The 19,355-nt window shown below is 25.4% G+C and overlaps 1 protein-coding gene and 1 long non-coding RNA gene across 2 annotated transcripts in view; both read left to right on the top strand.

Annotated features, from left to right (window-relative positions):
* LOC136985215 (uncharacterized) overlaps window positions 1–19,355 on the top strand; it is a 118,576-nt gene that overhangs the window by 69,443 nt on the left and 29,778 nt on the right. The window lies entirely within an intron of this gene.
* LOC136985209 (ADP-ribosylation factor-like protein 5A) overlaps window positions 49–19,355 on the top strand; it is a 48,152-nt gene continuing 28,845 nt past the window's right edge. The window contains exons 1-4 of the mRNA XM_067282442.1: window positions 49–357; window positions 10,103–10,163; window positions 10,491–10,638; window positions 16,987–17,070. Coding sequence (XP_067138543.1) covers window positions 312–357; window positions 10,103–10,163; window positions 10,491–10,638; window positions 16,987–17,070 — 339 coding nt within the window. The 5' untranslated portion in view covers window positions 49–311. The remainder of the gene's footprint in view (window positions 358–10,102; window positions 10,164–10,490; window positions 10,639–16,986; window positions 17,071–19,355) is intronic.

Below are 19,355 nucleotides of genomic sequence, written 5' to 3' on the forward strand. Positions count from 1 at the left end.
ATTAACGACGTGTTAGAAAATGTAAGTCACGTGTCAAAAGTAGTGACTCGTCATATGTTTAATTTCAAAACATCACAATTACGTAAATAAAAAACAACCAATAATCATACTTATAACTAACTAACTAGTTGATTCAGCTGATGGTTTATAGGCGTCATTTTGTTCTCTTTAAATGTTCTCGGTTCGAAGTTTTATGAATTATAAATCAATTTGACATTCATTTACAAATTATCTAATTCGTAAACATTGTTAAAAATGAACTGTAATAATTATACAATGAATTTTCATTATTAGGATTTCTTAAAGTGAATATGGGAATATTATTTGCAAAAATTTGGAGTTTGTTTAATAATGAAGGTAAGAAATATACGAAAATGTTTCATTAATATATATTTAAATCAATAAATAATTAATCACCAATGACCTGTTTATTATTTTTATTCAAACTGCAAATGTTGTTTATGTATATCAAATTTTTAAGTATTTTGTCATATGGGATATAGTTTATATACAAAGAAATCCTGTTTTGCATATATAAAATGAAATTTTTCTTTTTATAGATTCATTTTGAATGATTTTTATATGAAAAGGTATTTCATAAGCAAGTATGTTTTACTATAATTTGAAAACAAGTTAATATGTCAAGGCCTTTTGCTGGTTAGAATTCCTGAACAAGTCGTTATCCGTACCTGATTATTAGAATAATTTACTTTAAAATAATATAAATTACTTAAGAATTATTCCCTTTGTTGTTTCTTCGAAGAACTAACAATTTTGAAAGTTTTTTTTGTTGTCCTTAAACATATTTGTTGTTTTTGGTAGTTTTGGATCTTTTTTGTTTTACTTTCGTTTATGTATCTTGCTTAAAACAGAAAAATAAGCCAACTTTTTAATCTGAAATATGTTTGATATTAAAATCCATCTAATAAACAAAGCATTGACAAATATATCACACTAACCTTAAAATGCTTTGCAAATATTTAACGTATCACAAACATTTTCGGTCTACTACATCACAAACATCTACTCTAGGATCTTTTTCGGGTGGAGTTCTACTAGAGAAAATCTTTTTCTGGTGCGATTCCGTTCTGTTCTGTTTCCAACGTGTTCTAATTTCCTTCAAATTTCCTTTTTAAATTTTAAATTTCTAATGAATTGCACCACAAAAGCATATTCTCTAGTAGAACTTCACCCCTCCTAGGGTGGACCAAAAACGTTTGCAAATATTTAACATATTACAAAGCACTTTAAAGTTAGTGTGATATATATGTTTGATATTGATCAATGTATAAACTTTGCAATATTGAATAAATGTAATTACGTAGATAAAATTGCATTTTATGTAATTTGTCATAATTTTTAATAAGTAAATATAATTTTCTGCAGACAATTTGCATAGTGGGATATTTAAAAATGTTATTATAAGTCGTTATGGAAGCTTAGAGTTGTCTTGCTGAGTTGCTAAATATATATATTTTTTTTATACGTAAATATTTACATATTGTTAGTGGGTCATCTTTAAACTTGTAAACTCATCAAATTTGATAAAATTTAAATTAATACCACATTGCCTGTTATGAGACAGTTTAAACCAGGGGTGTACAGCCCACGGGCTGCATGCGGCCCAAGGCAAGTTCCAATGCGATTCAATAAATGTGTAAACAAAACCGACAAATTGTTTTATTTATTTTTTATTTATTTATTTTAATGGCATAAACTCAAAAGAGAAGTTTCACAAAACTTTATACATATTTTATTTTTGAATGTAAAGGAAATATTTTCAAATACTTGGAAAGTGTGAATGAGAAAGGAATACTAAATAAAACTGGTGTTGTGACTCAAAGGATTATAGACCCAAATTTGGGGAAAGGACAAAAGATAAAAAGTAGTGAGAAAGGTTAAATAGACCTTCTGTTATGCAAATATTGACCTTTAATTTTCCAACCTTTCTCACTACTTTATCTTTTGTCCTTTCTCTCCTTGGGTCTATAATCCTTTGAGTCCCAACTCCAGCTTTATTTAGTATTCCTTCCAGTGTTACATTTGGCTACCCTTTTTAGTTTGGCACAAAAAAATAGCATTTGGCACATTGGTTACTTTTTGGGCTACATATTATTTATAAATATATTAGTTGAATAAAAATGCATTTTAAAATGGTGTTTCATCATTTTTTATTAATTAGAGACCCAAATAAAATAAATATTTGTTTTTCAAATAAATTTTTGTTTGTCTCCTGTATAATAAATGAATTTATCTATTTGTAAGTAAAAATTAAAAGTGCCTGTAGAAGTAATTTTTTAAAATATCCTTTATTGTGATAAAGTTCTTACTCTAATCTAGACATGTTAATCCTTAAATATACTTGTATATTTAAGGATTGGGCCACCAGTATATTATACATACTTGTGGCCCAAAACTCCATGACTTCTTCTAATGTGGCCAGAGGAACAGAAAGGTTGGATACCCCTGGTTTAAACAAAGGTTGGTTAAATAATCCAAAAATGTCTTTCACACAGTAATTTTGACTTTATAAATAAGACTGTTTGTTTCAGTAGAAATGAAGTTAGGAGAAAAATTTAAGAGTAGAATTAAAATTAAGAGATTTATAATTTTATCCATGATATAAGAAAACAGACTAAAAAGTTAAAATGTGCACTTTTGCCATTTTTTTTTCATTTAAGGATGCTTCTGATTATAACTTTATTACCGATTGAAAAACACACATAAAGTGATCACTGGTATTTTAAATTTTTGGTTTGTTTTCTGGTATTCTCAATAAAACTGTACATATCAATTTTGATATTTTGCAAAAAATATGCCTGTATATTTCTGTTTACAGAGTATAAAGTATAATTAATTAGTATTCAGTTTTAAAAATGTTTGTAAGGATATATTAAATATGTTACTGATTACATTTAAATTGGTTTTATTATTATTGACATAACATTTCAAACATTTTATAAAAAGTTGTCCAAATTATTATAATTTTTTTCTAAATTCTCTAAGTTAAACTTTAAGCTTGAAATTAGTAAAAAAAAAAAATAAGGAACAAACATTTCTATATATAAAATGAAAAAATAGTACTAAAAAAAGTAACTTTTTCTATTTAGAATTTTTGTTCAATTTTTAACTGTAAGCTAATTACAATGATTATTTTAATTAACAGTCAAACTATAATGAAAATTATTGGTAGCTGGGATTTAATTTTTAAAAAAATTAAATCCCAGCTACCAACTGTAATTAAACTAATTAAACTGTAATTAAACGTGTAAGTTTAATAGTGCACCATTTAAATTTAACACATGCATTCCAATTAGTAATGATTATTTTGAATGTTTGTTTATTTGATAAAATTATGTTTTGAAGTATTTCAGTATTTGTGCAATCAGTTATAGTTGGTTTAAATAATTTAACATGTGTATGTTTTTAATCTTTATTGTAAAATTGACATTTTTATATCCATAAATCACTCTTTCATACATTTCAAAATTAATATTTTAAGCTACTTTAATTTTATGAAATTCAGAAATTATATTCAATAATTTTGTAATTTAATTTCTATGAAAGATTTTTTAGTATATTTATCTGTTTTTTCTACGATTTTCATTTAAAATACAGTATTTTTAAGATAATTTTTTTTAGTATTGTAACTAAGTTTTTTATAATAAATTGATATTATTTAAAATTATAATATATTTGTAAATTATCATTACCTTTTTGTAAATTTAAAAACTGTTAGTTGGAAAAATAAACATCTAGATTTATAAGCTATCTTTGTTTCCAGTCATTGACCTTTTATTGCTTTAAATTTCTTGGGTGTTAAATTTCATTTTTTGTTTGTAGAATATTTATAACTCTATTGACAATTTTTGAGTAAATTTTAAAAAAAATTAATAAATCTAACAAATTTAATGATAATTTTTAGATCTAAAATTTAACAAAATTAAAAATATAGATGCAAGAGGGATATATGTCCACAAATGACTGGTTTTGAGCTATTGGTGATTTTGCTTTCTGTGCATATCTTATCTTTCCATACAATAAAAATATATGTTGTGTGTAATTATGGACTATCACAAGCATTCAAAGTTTGAGTAAAGGATAGGTATAATTTCCAAAGATGTATATACGCCTATCCCTCGTTTTACACGGTACTTCTTTTACACATTTTCGCTTTTACACGGTTTAAAAAATAAATGTAGAAAATAAACTGGCTATGACCAAAAGGAACAATTTTTAACTCTAATCTACATCTATATTCCAATCCACCTTAATTATATGTTATAGTTGATATTTAGGATACTAGGTGACAGTTTTATTTCAATCTGTCAAATAGTAACTGATAAACTGATGTAGGGTACTCCCCCATACACATGAAGTTGCATTCATTGCACATAGTTTTAAACCAGAAAATTTTAATTTTTCATATTCATAAGTAACAAACAGTTACATTATTTTTAATTACATTTTTTACATTACATTACATTACACAATTACATTACATTTTTATGAATCTTTCAGATTTTATTTTTTGTTCCTTTGTACTTCGTATTTAATTAATAAAAGAATAATATATTTTTTTTGCCTTTCAATATTTTTGTTTGATTTATGTACCTTTAAAAAATTGAAAAAAATTCATAATTAATAAACAACGAAATTATGCGTTTTTTGCATACTTTTCGATTTACACGGTTTTACATTCAAAAAGATACAAATTCAATTTACATGTTTTTCTCAGGAACCTATCTTCCGTGTAAATCGAGGGATAGGTGTACTACTAAAATGCTTGTGGGAAAGTGACAAGATAAGAAGGGTAAAAGTCTATAGGTGCATGTTGTTCTGTTTCTTAGAGGACAATAATGCCAAATTTTCAAATGGGGAAGTCATCCTGTTCAATGCACACTTGTTGAATAAATAACTGAGGGCACTAAGAATGCCTATTTACTTGTTTAGTACAATATTAAGGTTTAAGATTAAGGATTTTTTGTAATTATTTTCTCTGTATAGTCAGAATTAGATAACTAATCATAATGTTCATCAGCTTGGGCAAAAGGCATAGTTTTGTATTGGAAGCAATGTTTAATGAAACTTGTAGATTTCATTGATTTGCAAGTTCTTTGGAAGAATTACAATAACAAAGAAACACATTTTGAATGACAATACCTTGAATAAAAGTTCATAATCTTGAATCAAAAGTGTGTTTAACATTGACTGAAACTCTTGCATGCAACATAAGGATATATTTCCAGGGCTTTTCATGGTCACAACTGTGTTGACATTTTATCTACTGGATAGTTTTTTGTGGGACAGAAAGCCTCTTTTAGTTCTATGGGCCACTGGAAAAAAATCCAATGTTAAGTACTTTATGTAGGAGATTTATTTATTTATTTTTTTCTATTTCCAAAAATACTGTGTAAAAACTGAAATTTTAAATTTCTACACATAATTCTTAAATTTTTTCCAAACTACTGCATTTTAATTTTGGGACTAATAGGATATTTTTTCAAATCTGTTGTTTATAGTGCCAACTTGCCTACTGCAAAATAAAACTCCAGGACTAATGAATCACCTCACTTCTGTCTCTTAGAATTGATAGTTGAGGGAGGAAAGAAAAGCTGAATGTTGTTTGTGTTACTTTGTCAGTAATTCTAATATTTTGATGATGCATGGATAATCTGCACATGGGTAATCAGGAGTTCAGTGTAAATAAAATACATCATTGAAACTGAAACGTCACAAATAAACAATACACTCTGTTCAGTATGCAAGTAAATGCTTTTTAGCAGATGAGAATTTGACACTCTGTATAATTTATTTATGTACTTTTGACAAATATAAGTTAGATAAATAACACTTTTGTTTGCAGAATATTTATTTATTGTATACAACTCCTTAACAAAAAGTTAGAATATTCATCTAACTGAAAGTTTAGTGTACATTTTCTCATGAACAACACAGAGTACAAAAATTATTTTGGACACTACATAAACAATGTCTATATATATTTATTATACCCATTAATCAGACAAATTAACTCAAATGTTTTTTGTTACAAATGGAAATTAAATGACAAAAAAATAGAATATTAGCTAAATGTGGGTTAAATATAGGAAATACAATGAAATGAACTTAATGTTTTTTGACATTGCATGCCAAAAAACATTAAGTTTATTTCGTTGTTTTTACTGCTTGCAATCTTTGGACATGGTGCAGATTAATGCTTCACGTTCGTTTCTGGTGATGCAGTTCCAAATGTGTTGAATGCACGTCACTAGTAACTCTTTAGAAGTTAGGCATCGTTCATTAAGTTGTCGTTTCATGACTCCCCACAAATTTTCAAAGGGGTTTAAGTCTGGAGAACTGCTTGGTGAAGGCAGGATTGCAGTCTTTCATTCTTGTAATCAACATATTATTGACTTTGCAGTATGAGAGGATGCCCTGTTTTATTGAAATAGAAATGCTTCCTCAACTAAATTCTCTGCTGATGGTATCACAAATGTTTCTAAGATGTCTTGATATGTCTGTGCATTGACATGTTCCCGAAGAATGCACAGTTGTTCTATGCCATTAGCACTCATGCATCCCCAGATCATGATGGACGATGCAGACTTCAAGGATCTCTTCACACAGTCCTTTTCAAAGGCCTCTTTGGTTGTTCTCCATACACATGGGCCTTGGTCACCACAGGAGAGACAAAACAGGGATTTGTCACTGAAGAGAATATTATTCCAATCATCTTGTCACCATATGAGCCTCTTTCTGCACCATCTGACACATGCTGGTCATCGCTTTTTCATTAGAGATGGCTTCATCTTGGGAACATGGCCGTTGAAGTGCAAGTTGTTCAACCTTCGGCATGTGGTTTGGCTACTAACATTCACTCCAGTTGTTCTCTATTGTGCATGCAAGTGTTTTTTGCTTTTAAAGCAATTTTGCATGACAGTCCTCAAGTTTCTCTCGTCCCTCACAGTTGTTGCTCATTTACATCCACATTTTTGGCATTTGTTAGTTAAAACTTGAACACTGTTTGTTGTTTCAGTACTCTACAGACTATTGGCTGTGAGCACTTTACATAATTCACAATTTCTTTTTGTGTTCTTCCTGCTTTGTACAAGGCTATGATTGTATCTTTATGCCCCATGTTGCACTGTTATATTGCACTGCCCAACAATATGCAAATTTAGTTTTTTGGTTGTTTGCTGTTTTTGCTAATATTCTAATTTTTTATCATGGTCAAACTGTTTTAATTTTTTTGTCATTTCATTTCCATTTGTAACAAAAAACATTTGAGTTAATTTGTCTGATTAATGGGTATAATAAATATATGTAGATATTATTTATGTAGTGTCGAAAACAATTTTCATGCTCTAGTTGTTTATGAGAAAATGTACACTGAACTTCCAGTTAGGTGAATATTCTAATTTTTTGTCTAGGAGTTGTATAATATGCAATTCTGTACAGGATGCATACATATGTATGTATGTATGGTATATATATACAATTTTTTGTGCTAGTGAAAAATTAACAATTGTTTTATTAATTGTCATTTTGTTTTATCTTGTTTAAATAATTGTATTCCACAAATTTTTTTATTTAGAACTTTTTAGTAAAGTCTTTTTGAGTCTCTTGCATTTCTGTTCAGCTGTGTATAGTCACAAGATCTAATAGGGTTGCCTGGAGTAATTGTAAAGTTTATTTCCTGGCATTTGCATGCCAGAGAGAGAAAAATAGTACTTGTTGTCCAAAATGAATGTTTAGAAATCAAAATTTCTCATGAGCCATCTGTGTTGAGTTCAGATTTCATCAATTTTTTCAGCAGTGTACTCTGTGGCCCTCTTTTTCTTCCTTTTCTTTATGCCCATCTTATAGTGTTGCTATCTTTTTTTAAAATTGCTGATCCAGACATTTTAAAGTTAGAATGTTATACTTAGAAATAAAAAAAATTGATTTTCTTTATTGTGAGTAGAAAATAAATATTTTTTCTTATTAGAAGGTAAACATGTACATGATATATTATTAAAGTAATACAATAATCACATGTGGCATATCCAAAAATAATAAAACAAACAACTTACTGGAATATAAATACTTTAAAAAAACCAACACCTTAGAATTTCCAGCAATGATGTATTTAATAAAATAATAATGTTTTATCCAAAAATAATTAGTAACAGTCCGATGTCGATATAAATTGCAAATACATAAAAGTAAAAATAATAAATAGTAACACATACCAACATTAATAATAATAAGTTACAAACAATACATTGTATCTGATACAATATATAATACATATATATAAATTTGAAAACTAACATCAGTAATGGTTACATATAATAATAAACTACATGAAAATAATTGAGAAAATTACATTATTCTTTATTTACTGCCTTAAAAGTGTATTTTTGGTTGCTCCTAGCTGCTTCTAAAAGTTATTATTTCTTCATAAAAATTTTTACATTCAATTTTTGTTACTGCAAATTAGTAGTTTGGCTTTAATATTTTCCAGTGTTAATCTGTTTCTTTTATCTCACCATAAGTTATTCATTGAAGAGAAACATCTTTCAACGTATGCATTAAAAGTTGGAATGCTAAATATAAATTTAATTATCCTCTGAATGTTTGGAAATTTCCTTTTTTTAATATAATTGCACATGACTGTGAATTATTTTTTCTGCTTTTAACTTGTCTTCCAAATTTCCTACTCTTTCTAGTATTGTGCACAGTTTGTTAAAAACATTCAAAAACCGCACAAGTTAATAATTAATCCAGACCATGAATTTAAAAACCAGCTTGTCTGGGTGAAAACCAGCCTGGTGACAACACTATCATCTTAAGTGTCTTACCTATTTATGTTTGATGACAATGCAATCTTTTAGCTGCCTTCACCTGGCTAATTGCATCTTTGTTGTCAAACATTTATAGCAATGTTCTTTGGTTTTTAGCATTCATAACAACTAGCTTTCTTCCACTTTCTGATCTTTTCCATGTTCCAGATATTTCATACTTTTTCAAAATATTATATACAGTTGATTTGTTATGACTTTCAGCTAAAAAATCCACCCCCATTAATTTTTTTGAGTGGTTTGCTTCCTTTTTGTACATTTATACAATGTGCTTTCTTAATATGTTCTCTTTTGAAGTCATTTTTCCAAACAGACTCACAAATGTTTGAAAGCTTCATGTGCTGTAACCGGATGTGTATAATGTAATTTTTGGTGCAAAGATTTTAAAATGATTTTTTTGAGTTCAGAAGTTATGATGCTTTAAACTCAGTCCAGATTTTTTTTTGTCTCACTGTGTTATTCATATGACAGTGTTGAGCTCAAAGCAAACGTTAATGTTTGAGAGTGGGCAATTTCTAAAAGAATTACCATACAATCTTGGGCTTTTTAGCATGCTCTATTATAGTAGTGAAGTGCTTCTGTTAGGACTTTTGTCTGTCTGTCAGATATCCATGTGCATATGCAATGACTTCACTTTTGTTATCTAAGTGTTATGTTCCATTCAATCCATTTATTGCGCATGTGCAACAACTACTTGATTCAGAGAATTTATAAAATTTATTTTAAACAAAATTAATATTTAATTCGCTTTTGTGGAGTGTGCTATCAGATTGGCTTGACCAAGCTTGTTAGTATTGGTCTTAATGCATAGCCTTCAGAAACATGGTGTTATGTTATCTCAAAAAGGTGAACATTTTCTAGCTCTGGATAACTTTTTCCAAAAATAGCAGGTTTTGCAACTATGCAGTTACCTCAGTCCTAGTATGTTGTGTTAAACTTAATTTTTAATTTAAGGCTAACACCAACAGTTTCTTAGCTATTCTTCATTCTTTAAATTTAAAAATTTATGAAATGAAGAATAGCTGAGAACTGAGTAGTATGAAATTTGCATAGAGAAAACAGACAGGTTAACAATTTAATGTTTTCAACTTTTAAAAAAATATTTCTTGCAGAATGTAATCTAAAAATAAAATTTAAAATATGTTAATTTGTTTAGTTAAATTATCAAGTAATTATAACATTTTTGATTTAAAAATAATGATCATTTAAAAAAATAAATAAATAAATTTTTAATGCAAAAATTATATTTATTTCAGAGCATAAAGTCATTATTATAGGCTTAGATAATGCTGGGAAAACTACAATTTTATATCAGTTGTAAGTATTACAATAATCAAAATAAAAATCTGGTATTTTAACTTTCAAGTGATTAAAAAATATCTGGATTATTTATTTCTATTTAGGTTAAGTTATTATTATAGAAAATTACTTTATTAAAATATATTAGGTTAGGTTATTATTATAAAAAATACAATAGATTAAATATTTATTTCTACTTATAAATGTTGATTTTTTTAATATTTTTTTGAAACTTGTTTTAAGTTTCAAAAAATCAACTAACTCAAAAATCAAGAAAATAAACTATTATCAATGTTTATTTTCTTAGTTGCTTTATCAATTTATTTTTATCAATTATTTCAACAGCTTAATGAATGAAGTTGTTCATACAACACCAACTATAGGGAGTAATGTTGAAGAAGTCATTTGGAAAAATATTCGTTTTGTCATGTGGGATTTAGGAGGACAAGAATCATTACGTTCTTCTTGGAATACTTATTACAATAATACTGAGGTTAAAAGTTAATTTTTTTTATTATGAATATAAATTATAATTTTAATTACAAAATTATTTTTTTCTTCTTGACTTTTAAGTTATTAGTTAATATATTTAAAACTTGCATTACAGATAAAATATGCATTTCACTCAAGATGAAAATAATTTAATATTAAACTGAGTAACACTATTTTTTTTATTATTATATTCTATGTTTTTACTTTGTTTCACTCATTGATTGCATGATGTTTGAATCAAGACTATTTATATCATATTTTTTCTTACATCTTTAGAATATCAGTTTGAAAGTAAAATCCCATTCACTACTATTCAATTATTTTTCTTTAAACTCAACAATATTTAGAGAAACTACTAATTATTTATGCTGAACTATTTATTTCTTGTTATATATTTAGTGTAAAAATGCTAAAGAAATAGCTACATAAGTTGCATAATATATGAAATATTACCTTGCATAATGTAAACTTAACAATCTAAATAATAATAAAAAAAATTTTGTTTTGTGGTTATTAAATGTATTTTTGTATAAATTATATCTTTTATGTTAATACATAATTTATCTTATAAAATTATCTTACTTTCTGCAAAAAGTGCAAGTATGCATGTTCAGAGTTTACAGAATTGAGTAATTGTTTGTAGATTGTATGTCAACTTATTGATATTTCTTTGGCATCTTTTTTAAAACTAAAAGAATTTTTTCACTAACAAAAAGCAATTTTGTTTAGATTTTTTTTTCTTTTAGATTGAAAAACTAAATGTAGTACTGTACATTCTTGCTTTCAAATAGCTATTCTATCAATTTAGACAAAATATATTGTAAACATGTTTTGGTTCAAGCTACATATATTTATAACATTTAGATAAAATTTGATGATATAACTACTGGGTCAATTTATTTGGGACATTTGATATAATAAATACAGTATTATTACACTTATTGATTTAAGCAAGAGCTTTTTACAGTGGGAGAGAACATAAAAATATACAATATTAGTAAAATTTATCTTAAATAAGTTAGTGAATGGAAAAAATAGACAAATTTTAAACAATAGTTTAGAAAGACTTTCATTATTTGGCATTGAGTAAAATGAATACCCAATATCTGGTCTTTGAGATTGGTCTAAGTTGAGCAAGAAGCAAATAGTGAGTTACTAATAGATCTTCATTAGTACCACAGTAAGGACAAGTTGCTGTTGAAGCTATATTTATACAATGGTCTTTAAATTTGACATCAAACTTGTTTAATTTCAATTGAAGTTCCATTAAGAGATGGCACCTAATGTCTTCCTTGTTATTCATATCATATAATTTTCAAATTTAATATTTGTAGCTTAATTCCTGCCTGATTAATTTGGCTGTTGGTTGATTGATTATTAATATATATTGAGTTATTGAGATGTTTATATTGAAGGATCAATGGTAAATTAAAAAAAAAAACTGAACTCAAAAAATAAATTTCTAAATATTTGATCTCAGGAACAAATTTAACTTCTGTTTTATTAATAAAAAGTCTGTCAGATTTTTTTAGTTTTTCATTATTTTGAAATATTACACCTTTTTTGTTTTTCAACATTTATTGAAAAGTTAAGTTTTATATATTTCTGTTGGTTTACATTGAATGCAACTTTGGAATCAGCTAAGAGTGATGTATAATTTGCATTTAATAAACAGTGTAGATTTTGCTCTGAATCAAAAGAAAGTCCCTGTAATCCCAATAGTACAAATATTTCTGAAAATTCATTTATATATAGTATAAAAATAAAGGAAAGAGAGGTTCTTAGTGTGATAATTCTTTATTTGAATAACCTTCTCTGTATAAATTTGACATTTGTTAATTTCATAACAAGTTCTATAATAAAGTTATGAAGGATTTAGAAATTTTCATTCTATATAATTTAACTCATAAAATAGTGGTTCACACTTTTGTTAATATATCTAAATTTATTATTCTACTAGCAGTTCATTAGCTATTACTACAAACAATTAAAAACTTGTTAAATCATTTTTCTCTTCTAATTAAACCTGAGAAAAATGGATATATTATATATTTTCATTTAAGGAACATTTAAAAAGTGTGCAATTACAAAATTTCAATTTTTTTTGGATTTAATGAATGCTGGGAAATTATTGTAGAAGTTTATTCAACATCTTTTAGACAGAATAAAAAAAAGGAATAATTATGTTATATTTTATATTGTTTGAATTATCTATGTATGATTTTTGGGCTGCAATTTGAAAAAATTGTAGACCTGTAAATTCCTTCTGTCTGTCTTTCCTTAATCTTGAGAATGGAGTTAGTTAGATGAAAGCCGAGACCAGATTTGGAAAGCTTGGAGGCAGGAGGCCCTGATTAACTATATACAAACTTCCAATGTAAACCGGAAGTCATATTATTTTAATTCAAAAATTCTTCCTTGAAAGGAGTTAGTTAGATGACTGGCATGACACTATTGCTAACAGGAAAAGTATGATGTACAGGGGCTTGCTACAGGAAAAGTGTGCTGTGTAGGGGAAAGACACTACTGAAAGAAATTTGATATGAAGAGTATATTATTTAAATTCAATAAATTAAAAATATGGTTGTCACAATACTGGACTGCAATTTTTAATGTGTTGGTTTATGTTGAAATGCAATTTTGGAATCAGCTAAGAGTGTGACATTGTCACAATGTCACAATACCGTGCTACAATTTTTACCCATAAATAATAATCATTGTGACGTCACAATAAATATTTGCTTGTTAAAATATAGGCTTCAGATTGCTTAAAAGGTTTATTGGTATTATCTAGACAATTTTAATTATGAGTCTATAAACACTTACCTACATATTTGAGATATAATCAATAGATATAGTAGAACCTTGCTAATTCAGACTAATTGGAATAGTCTAGTTCAAATTAGTGAAAGTCTGAAATAGCAAGGTTTTTACTCAAATGAATATTGTATGGTCTGAAATTGCACTTTATTTAAAAATCAGATTTTATTGGGCACTTTAAATGAACAAATACAGTGGTTTAATAAACTTGTACGATGCAATAGTAGTAGTGGCATTGTTCTAGTCACTGCCAATATTAACTAATTTGGGCTTAAAAAAAGAAGTTAATTTTTGTTTGTAATTTCTTTTTCTAATTGTTCTTTGATTGTATCTTGATGCATTTTGTTAAAGCTTGGATTAGAATTGACAAAGTCATTATCTTGAAAAAAATACACAATGCAAAACAATAGTCCAAATTAGAGAGGTTTTACTTTATTTATATTTTTCAATCTTTTCAGAGGATAAATATTTTTGGTCTGTTTTAAGTAACCTTTTGCAATATATAATTGTAGAATAAAACATTCTAAACATCTTTTTGTTTTCTAAGTGATTTTTACTTTACTTGAATTATACCTGAAAATATTAAATTTTTATAAATTTAATATTTTGAGACTTTTTAATTGTACATTGATTATATTGCTTACGTATAGGTTTAATATTGATTTTAAGCATGCTGTATTTTTTTCATTGCTAATATCATGAAATTGTTAACTTAAATTTTTGTATGTTTTTAATTTTTTATATAGTTAAATTGCAATAAACAAACTTGACATCACAGTTGTATTCTAAATAAAATTTTTAATCAAGTAACCAACACCTTATTTGTTGCCAAGGGAGTTTATTAAAGAACGAAAAATATTATTTATGGAGTAGATCATCTACTCCATAGATAATAATAATATCTATGGAGTAGATCAAAAACATTCGTTTTTTAATAAACTCCCTTGGCAACGAATAAGGTGTTGGTTACTTGATTAATTATTTTGCTGAGAACATTTCTGTTCAAACTTTTTAATACTATAAATTTTAAATTAAGACTGATATTTTTATTAGTGACAATCTGAGACAAATCATTCATTTTAAAATGTAACTACAATAATATACATTTTATTCTTAAAACTGTTGTATCTATTAGCTGTATAAGAATAAATGTTGTAAAAATTGTTATTGTATATGATTAAACTCAATAAAGTGTAAAAAAAAGGCTTAAAAAGATATCTTCTAAATCTTTTATATTCATAAATTTTAATCCAAAATTGTTTTTGTTGTCCTTTTTATCGGTGCTTTTATTTATGAGGTAGCACTGGCGTACGTTATCTCATATAATCAGGTTTCAACTGCATATCAGATAAAAATTAAAAATTTGAATTAAAAGAGTATTAAAAACTCCAAAGTATTTGAAATATTAATAAATGCTTGAAAGGATTGCAGTTTAGGTGGATGCAACTACCATGTTCAAGAAGTTATGACAATTTCAGCCAAATTCATCTGAATATGCCATTTTTAGTACTTCAAATAGTTCATTTTACTAACCTGTTTTTTTAAATTAGCAATTACTAATAAAAATAAAATTTTAATTAAATATTTCTAGAAGATAACAGAAATTTGACATTTCAGTGCTGTCATTAGATAACTATTCCAAAATCATACTGTTAAAATTAGGTTAATACAGCTGTTAGAGTATTGAGACAGTTTTCTAAAGATATGTAGTTCAAATTCATTATCTAGCAATAACTTATTTACTATCTTTTGATCATTTTGAAATTTAATTTAATTTTTATTTTTATGTACATTTTTCTTCTTGATTTATACTTATTTTGTGTAATTAATTTATTTTATCATTTGACAAAAAATTTTGATATGAAATAAGTATTATGCAATGTCTATTTTGAAATAGATTAAGGTTATTAATATAGATAAGATATAAGTCATAACATTTAATTTTATTCATTAAAAAACATTTGAAATGTTTCATGTATTTTTAATTAGTTTTAAAATTTTTCCAACAAAAGATTAAAATATTGCATTTTAATATAATAATTATTTTTAAATTATATTTTGTTAATCAAATTGGTTTTTAAAAATACTTTGTTTTGTAAATTAAAAAAATTATATAGCAGTGTTTGTGACTTGGTGCTTATATTTAAAGAATTTTTAATTTTATCAGAAATTATAGCTTCCAACCAATTTCTTTGCTGAAATCATAAAATTTTGACAAAACTTGACATTTTTAAGCTACTTTTATTACTAATGTTGTACAAAAATATTGGTTAATTACTATTTCTGTGTTACATCTTGCAATCATTTTAGTTCTGAGAATTCAAAAATTAGTGAATGAGGAAAAAACAATTATACTGATTACTTTTAATTACATTTATGTTTATAATAAATTAGGTTAAACTATTTAAAGTTTTCTTTTTGATTTTATTACTAAATTTAGTTGATTTTTATTTTCACAACTGATTTTTTTATTTAAAAATAAAATTAATATTTTTGTTTTGAAAAAGCAAAAATATGGCTTTAATATCTTCTTCATAACTGTTAAATTGTTTTTTTATATTATTGCATTTTGAATTATTTATAATTTTATTAATGCATAATATTAATTGGAAATGCTCTATTTTTGTTTCAGTTTTAATGCCAAACTAAAATAATAAATATTGTGTTTTTTTCTTTTAAAAGTAAAAATTTAATATGTTATTGGGTAATTATCAAAATAAATTATTAAGACTATTATAAAAAATTTAAAATAATGTTATGAAATTATAAAATATATCGATTTTAATGGTTTATTGTATCATTAGTTGGGTTTTTTGAATAGATTATATTTTAAAAATAAATTATTCTACTGAAAATAAAATGTCAAGTTTTTTTATTTTTAGATAAGATATTTTTGCTGTTTAAATTTATAAATTACACACACATACACATCATTTTTATATATGTATATACAGTATATATAATAATAATAAAAAAACTTTAGATGTGATTTTTGTTTATTGTAACACACTAATCAATATTTCATTTTTCTTTTTTGACAAAATTCTTTTTCTAAATTTTCACAAAAGTAATTAGTTTTTGACTAAAAGTTTAAAATTAATCTATATAGATTAACATTCCCAAGTAAATTAATCTTTTGTAAAGTTTATACAAATATTCTTTCAGTTCAGTTTTGTGCTTTTTTTTATTTGTTTAATAAAATTAAATATATTTAAACAAATGTAATTTGTATATAAAAATATGTTTAAACAAATTTTTGGAAGTATATTTTGATTTTACTTTTCTCTCTCGAACTTTCTGGAAAAGTTTTTTCCTATTTATTAATCCTATCATAATCTTATCTATTAATCCTATTAAACTTATTAACTTACAGGAGATTATTTTTTTTGATGTTATTAATATTAACATTTTCAGAATGTTTTGATAATTTGTAATTTTTCAAAAATTTTTTATCATAAGTTTTTTATTATTAAATATATAATTAATCTTTTTAAAATAAAAAAAGTAATTGTAATCTTCTTCATTTTAGTTTGTCATTGTAGTATTGGATAGCACTGATCGAGAAAGGCTTCACATTACTAAAGAAGAACTTTGGAAATTGATGAATCATGAAGTATGTGATTTATAATAATAATAAACTACTTCACAATTATTATTAAGTATAAAATTGTTTGATAAAATAGTTGATTAAAAGTTGATTTGTATAACTAAATATTGCATTGAATAAGATATCTTATCAATTTTTTTTAAGATTTATTTTATGATTGTGGTATAAAAATTTATAATAATAAATCTGTTATTATTTCAATGATGGTTTTAACCAGCTTTATCAAAAATAAATTAAAACGTCATTTATACTTTAAGTTTGAATTAATATTTAAAATTTAAAAAAAAAAGTTTTTAAATGCTATATTATGTTTTGTTTTTAATTGTTAATTTTTTTAACCTAAAGTTAAACTGTAAGTAATATAAATATTGTATTTGTTGCATATATATCAATGCAATATATTTATTTTATAATCATCATCATCATCATCATTTATTGTCTATTGGAAATTTCTTCCCTATTACAAGGGGGTTACATTTACATTGTTTACTTGTTTTTTACTTTACAATACTTTTGATTTTAATTTACACCTATTTTTCCGTGAATACATTCCAAACATTTTTAATTTGAATCTTACAATTTTATTGTTCTATTTCATTAATAATAACATGTTTTAATACTTCATTAGTGTTAGTTTGTTTTGTTTTTATAAATGTCGATTATTTTACAAAAATAGTTATAAATTTTATATAAGTCTTTTTTACCCATTTTGTTGAAGTTTTTTAACAATTCTATTAGCGAATTGCATTTATAAGTTCGAGTTATGTCATAGTGTTCACGAATATCATTTAATTTTGGACATTTTAATATTAAATGATAAGGTGTTGAATCATCGGAGTTACATAAGAAACATTTTGTTGATAAGCTTATGTAAGTGTTGTTAACATACAGCGAATTTTTATTTAAACGAAGTTGTGCTATAAAGCGTTTTACATTCAAGTTTACCGAATACAACATATATGATTGAACTGATGGTATTTTAAATATATCTAAGTACCACGGATGATATTTACTGCTATGTAATGAGAACTGATCTTTGTTTATGGATTGTGCCATAGCTGAGTTTAAAAGTAGTGAGTAGCCTGTTTTCCAATCTTGAATGTTATCTTGAAATAGTAGTTCTGATACTCCAAAAGAGTTGAAGATAGTTTTTAATTTGTTATGCCATAGCTGTTTATTTTTTTGAAGTTTACTTTGCTTGATGTTTTCATGATATAGAGCAATCAAATTGTTGTCACTATTGAATTTGAGTCTGTAATAAAATTTAATGATTCGTTTTAATATGAACGGGAAAGACCATATACGATTGGTTTCATGACGTAGTGCATATCCGGGTATTGTCCGTTCTAACTGAAATAATCTGCGTAGATAGTATATTTATTTTATAATTATGAACAGATTTATTATGAATGCAGAAAATACACATGTAATTAAAATTGACAGAATTTTACTTAATAGGAAATTATCTAAGCTACATCAATGGTGGATTTAGAGATCCAGAGGTCCTATATAATTGAAATGACTTAGTTATGAAAATGGAATATTTTAATATTTTTTTACTTATTTATAATTCCAGATTTTTAAGGAACAGTTAAAAATTTTGCGAATGATTTTGAATAGGTTTTTCAATTGTTGAAATCTTAATGGTAGCTTAGTTTATTTATTGCTAAATTTATTATTATATAATATGTAGCTGTTTATTATTTTGTTAGAAATTACACGTCTTTTGTTGTTGCAAATACAATTTAATGGAAGAAAGTTTATCATTTTATAAGATGATATATATAGTTTGTTGTTATTACTTATGAGGGGATGGCATGATGGCATGACATTAGGGGTCACAGACTTTGATCAAACTCAGTGAGGATATAGTTCATTCCCAATGATTGAATGTGCCAAGCAGTAAGGTGCAACACTTAAAATTAAAAAGAGAAATTTAAAGTTGAAAATTGCAGAATCACTTAAATCCTTTAGAATATCTATCAATATTTACAGAGAGGCTGGTGGCTCAGTAGGGATGCAGTTGTTTCATAATCATGAGGTTGATGTTTTGAATCTCAGTATTAATGTAATTTTTTTTTTAAATAAAACTTATTTTTACTTTATTCTTTGTATTTTTAAATTTATTATATTTATTTCAAAGTTATTTTCAAATATTCATGTACTGTACATATGGCATTCATATGTAATATTTACTGTATTTATAATTTTTTTGGAAAGATAATAAGATATAAACAAAATTATCATTATTCAAGACCAGTTTTGTTAATAAAAAGTTATTTCATTCTATT

This window comes from Centruroides vittatus, unplaced genomic scaffold (genome assembly GCF_030686945.1).
Source record: "Centruroides vittatus isolate TY-2023 unplaced genomic scaffold, ASM3068694v2 contig_955, whole genome shotgun sequence".
Lineage (NCBI taxonomy): Eukaryota > Metazoa > Arthropoda > Arachnida > Scorpiones > Buthidae > Centruroides > Centruroides vittatus.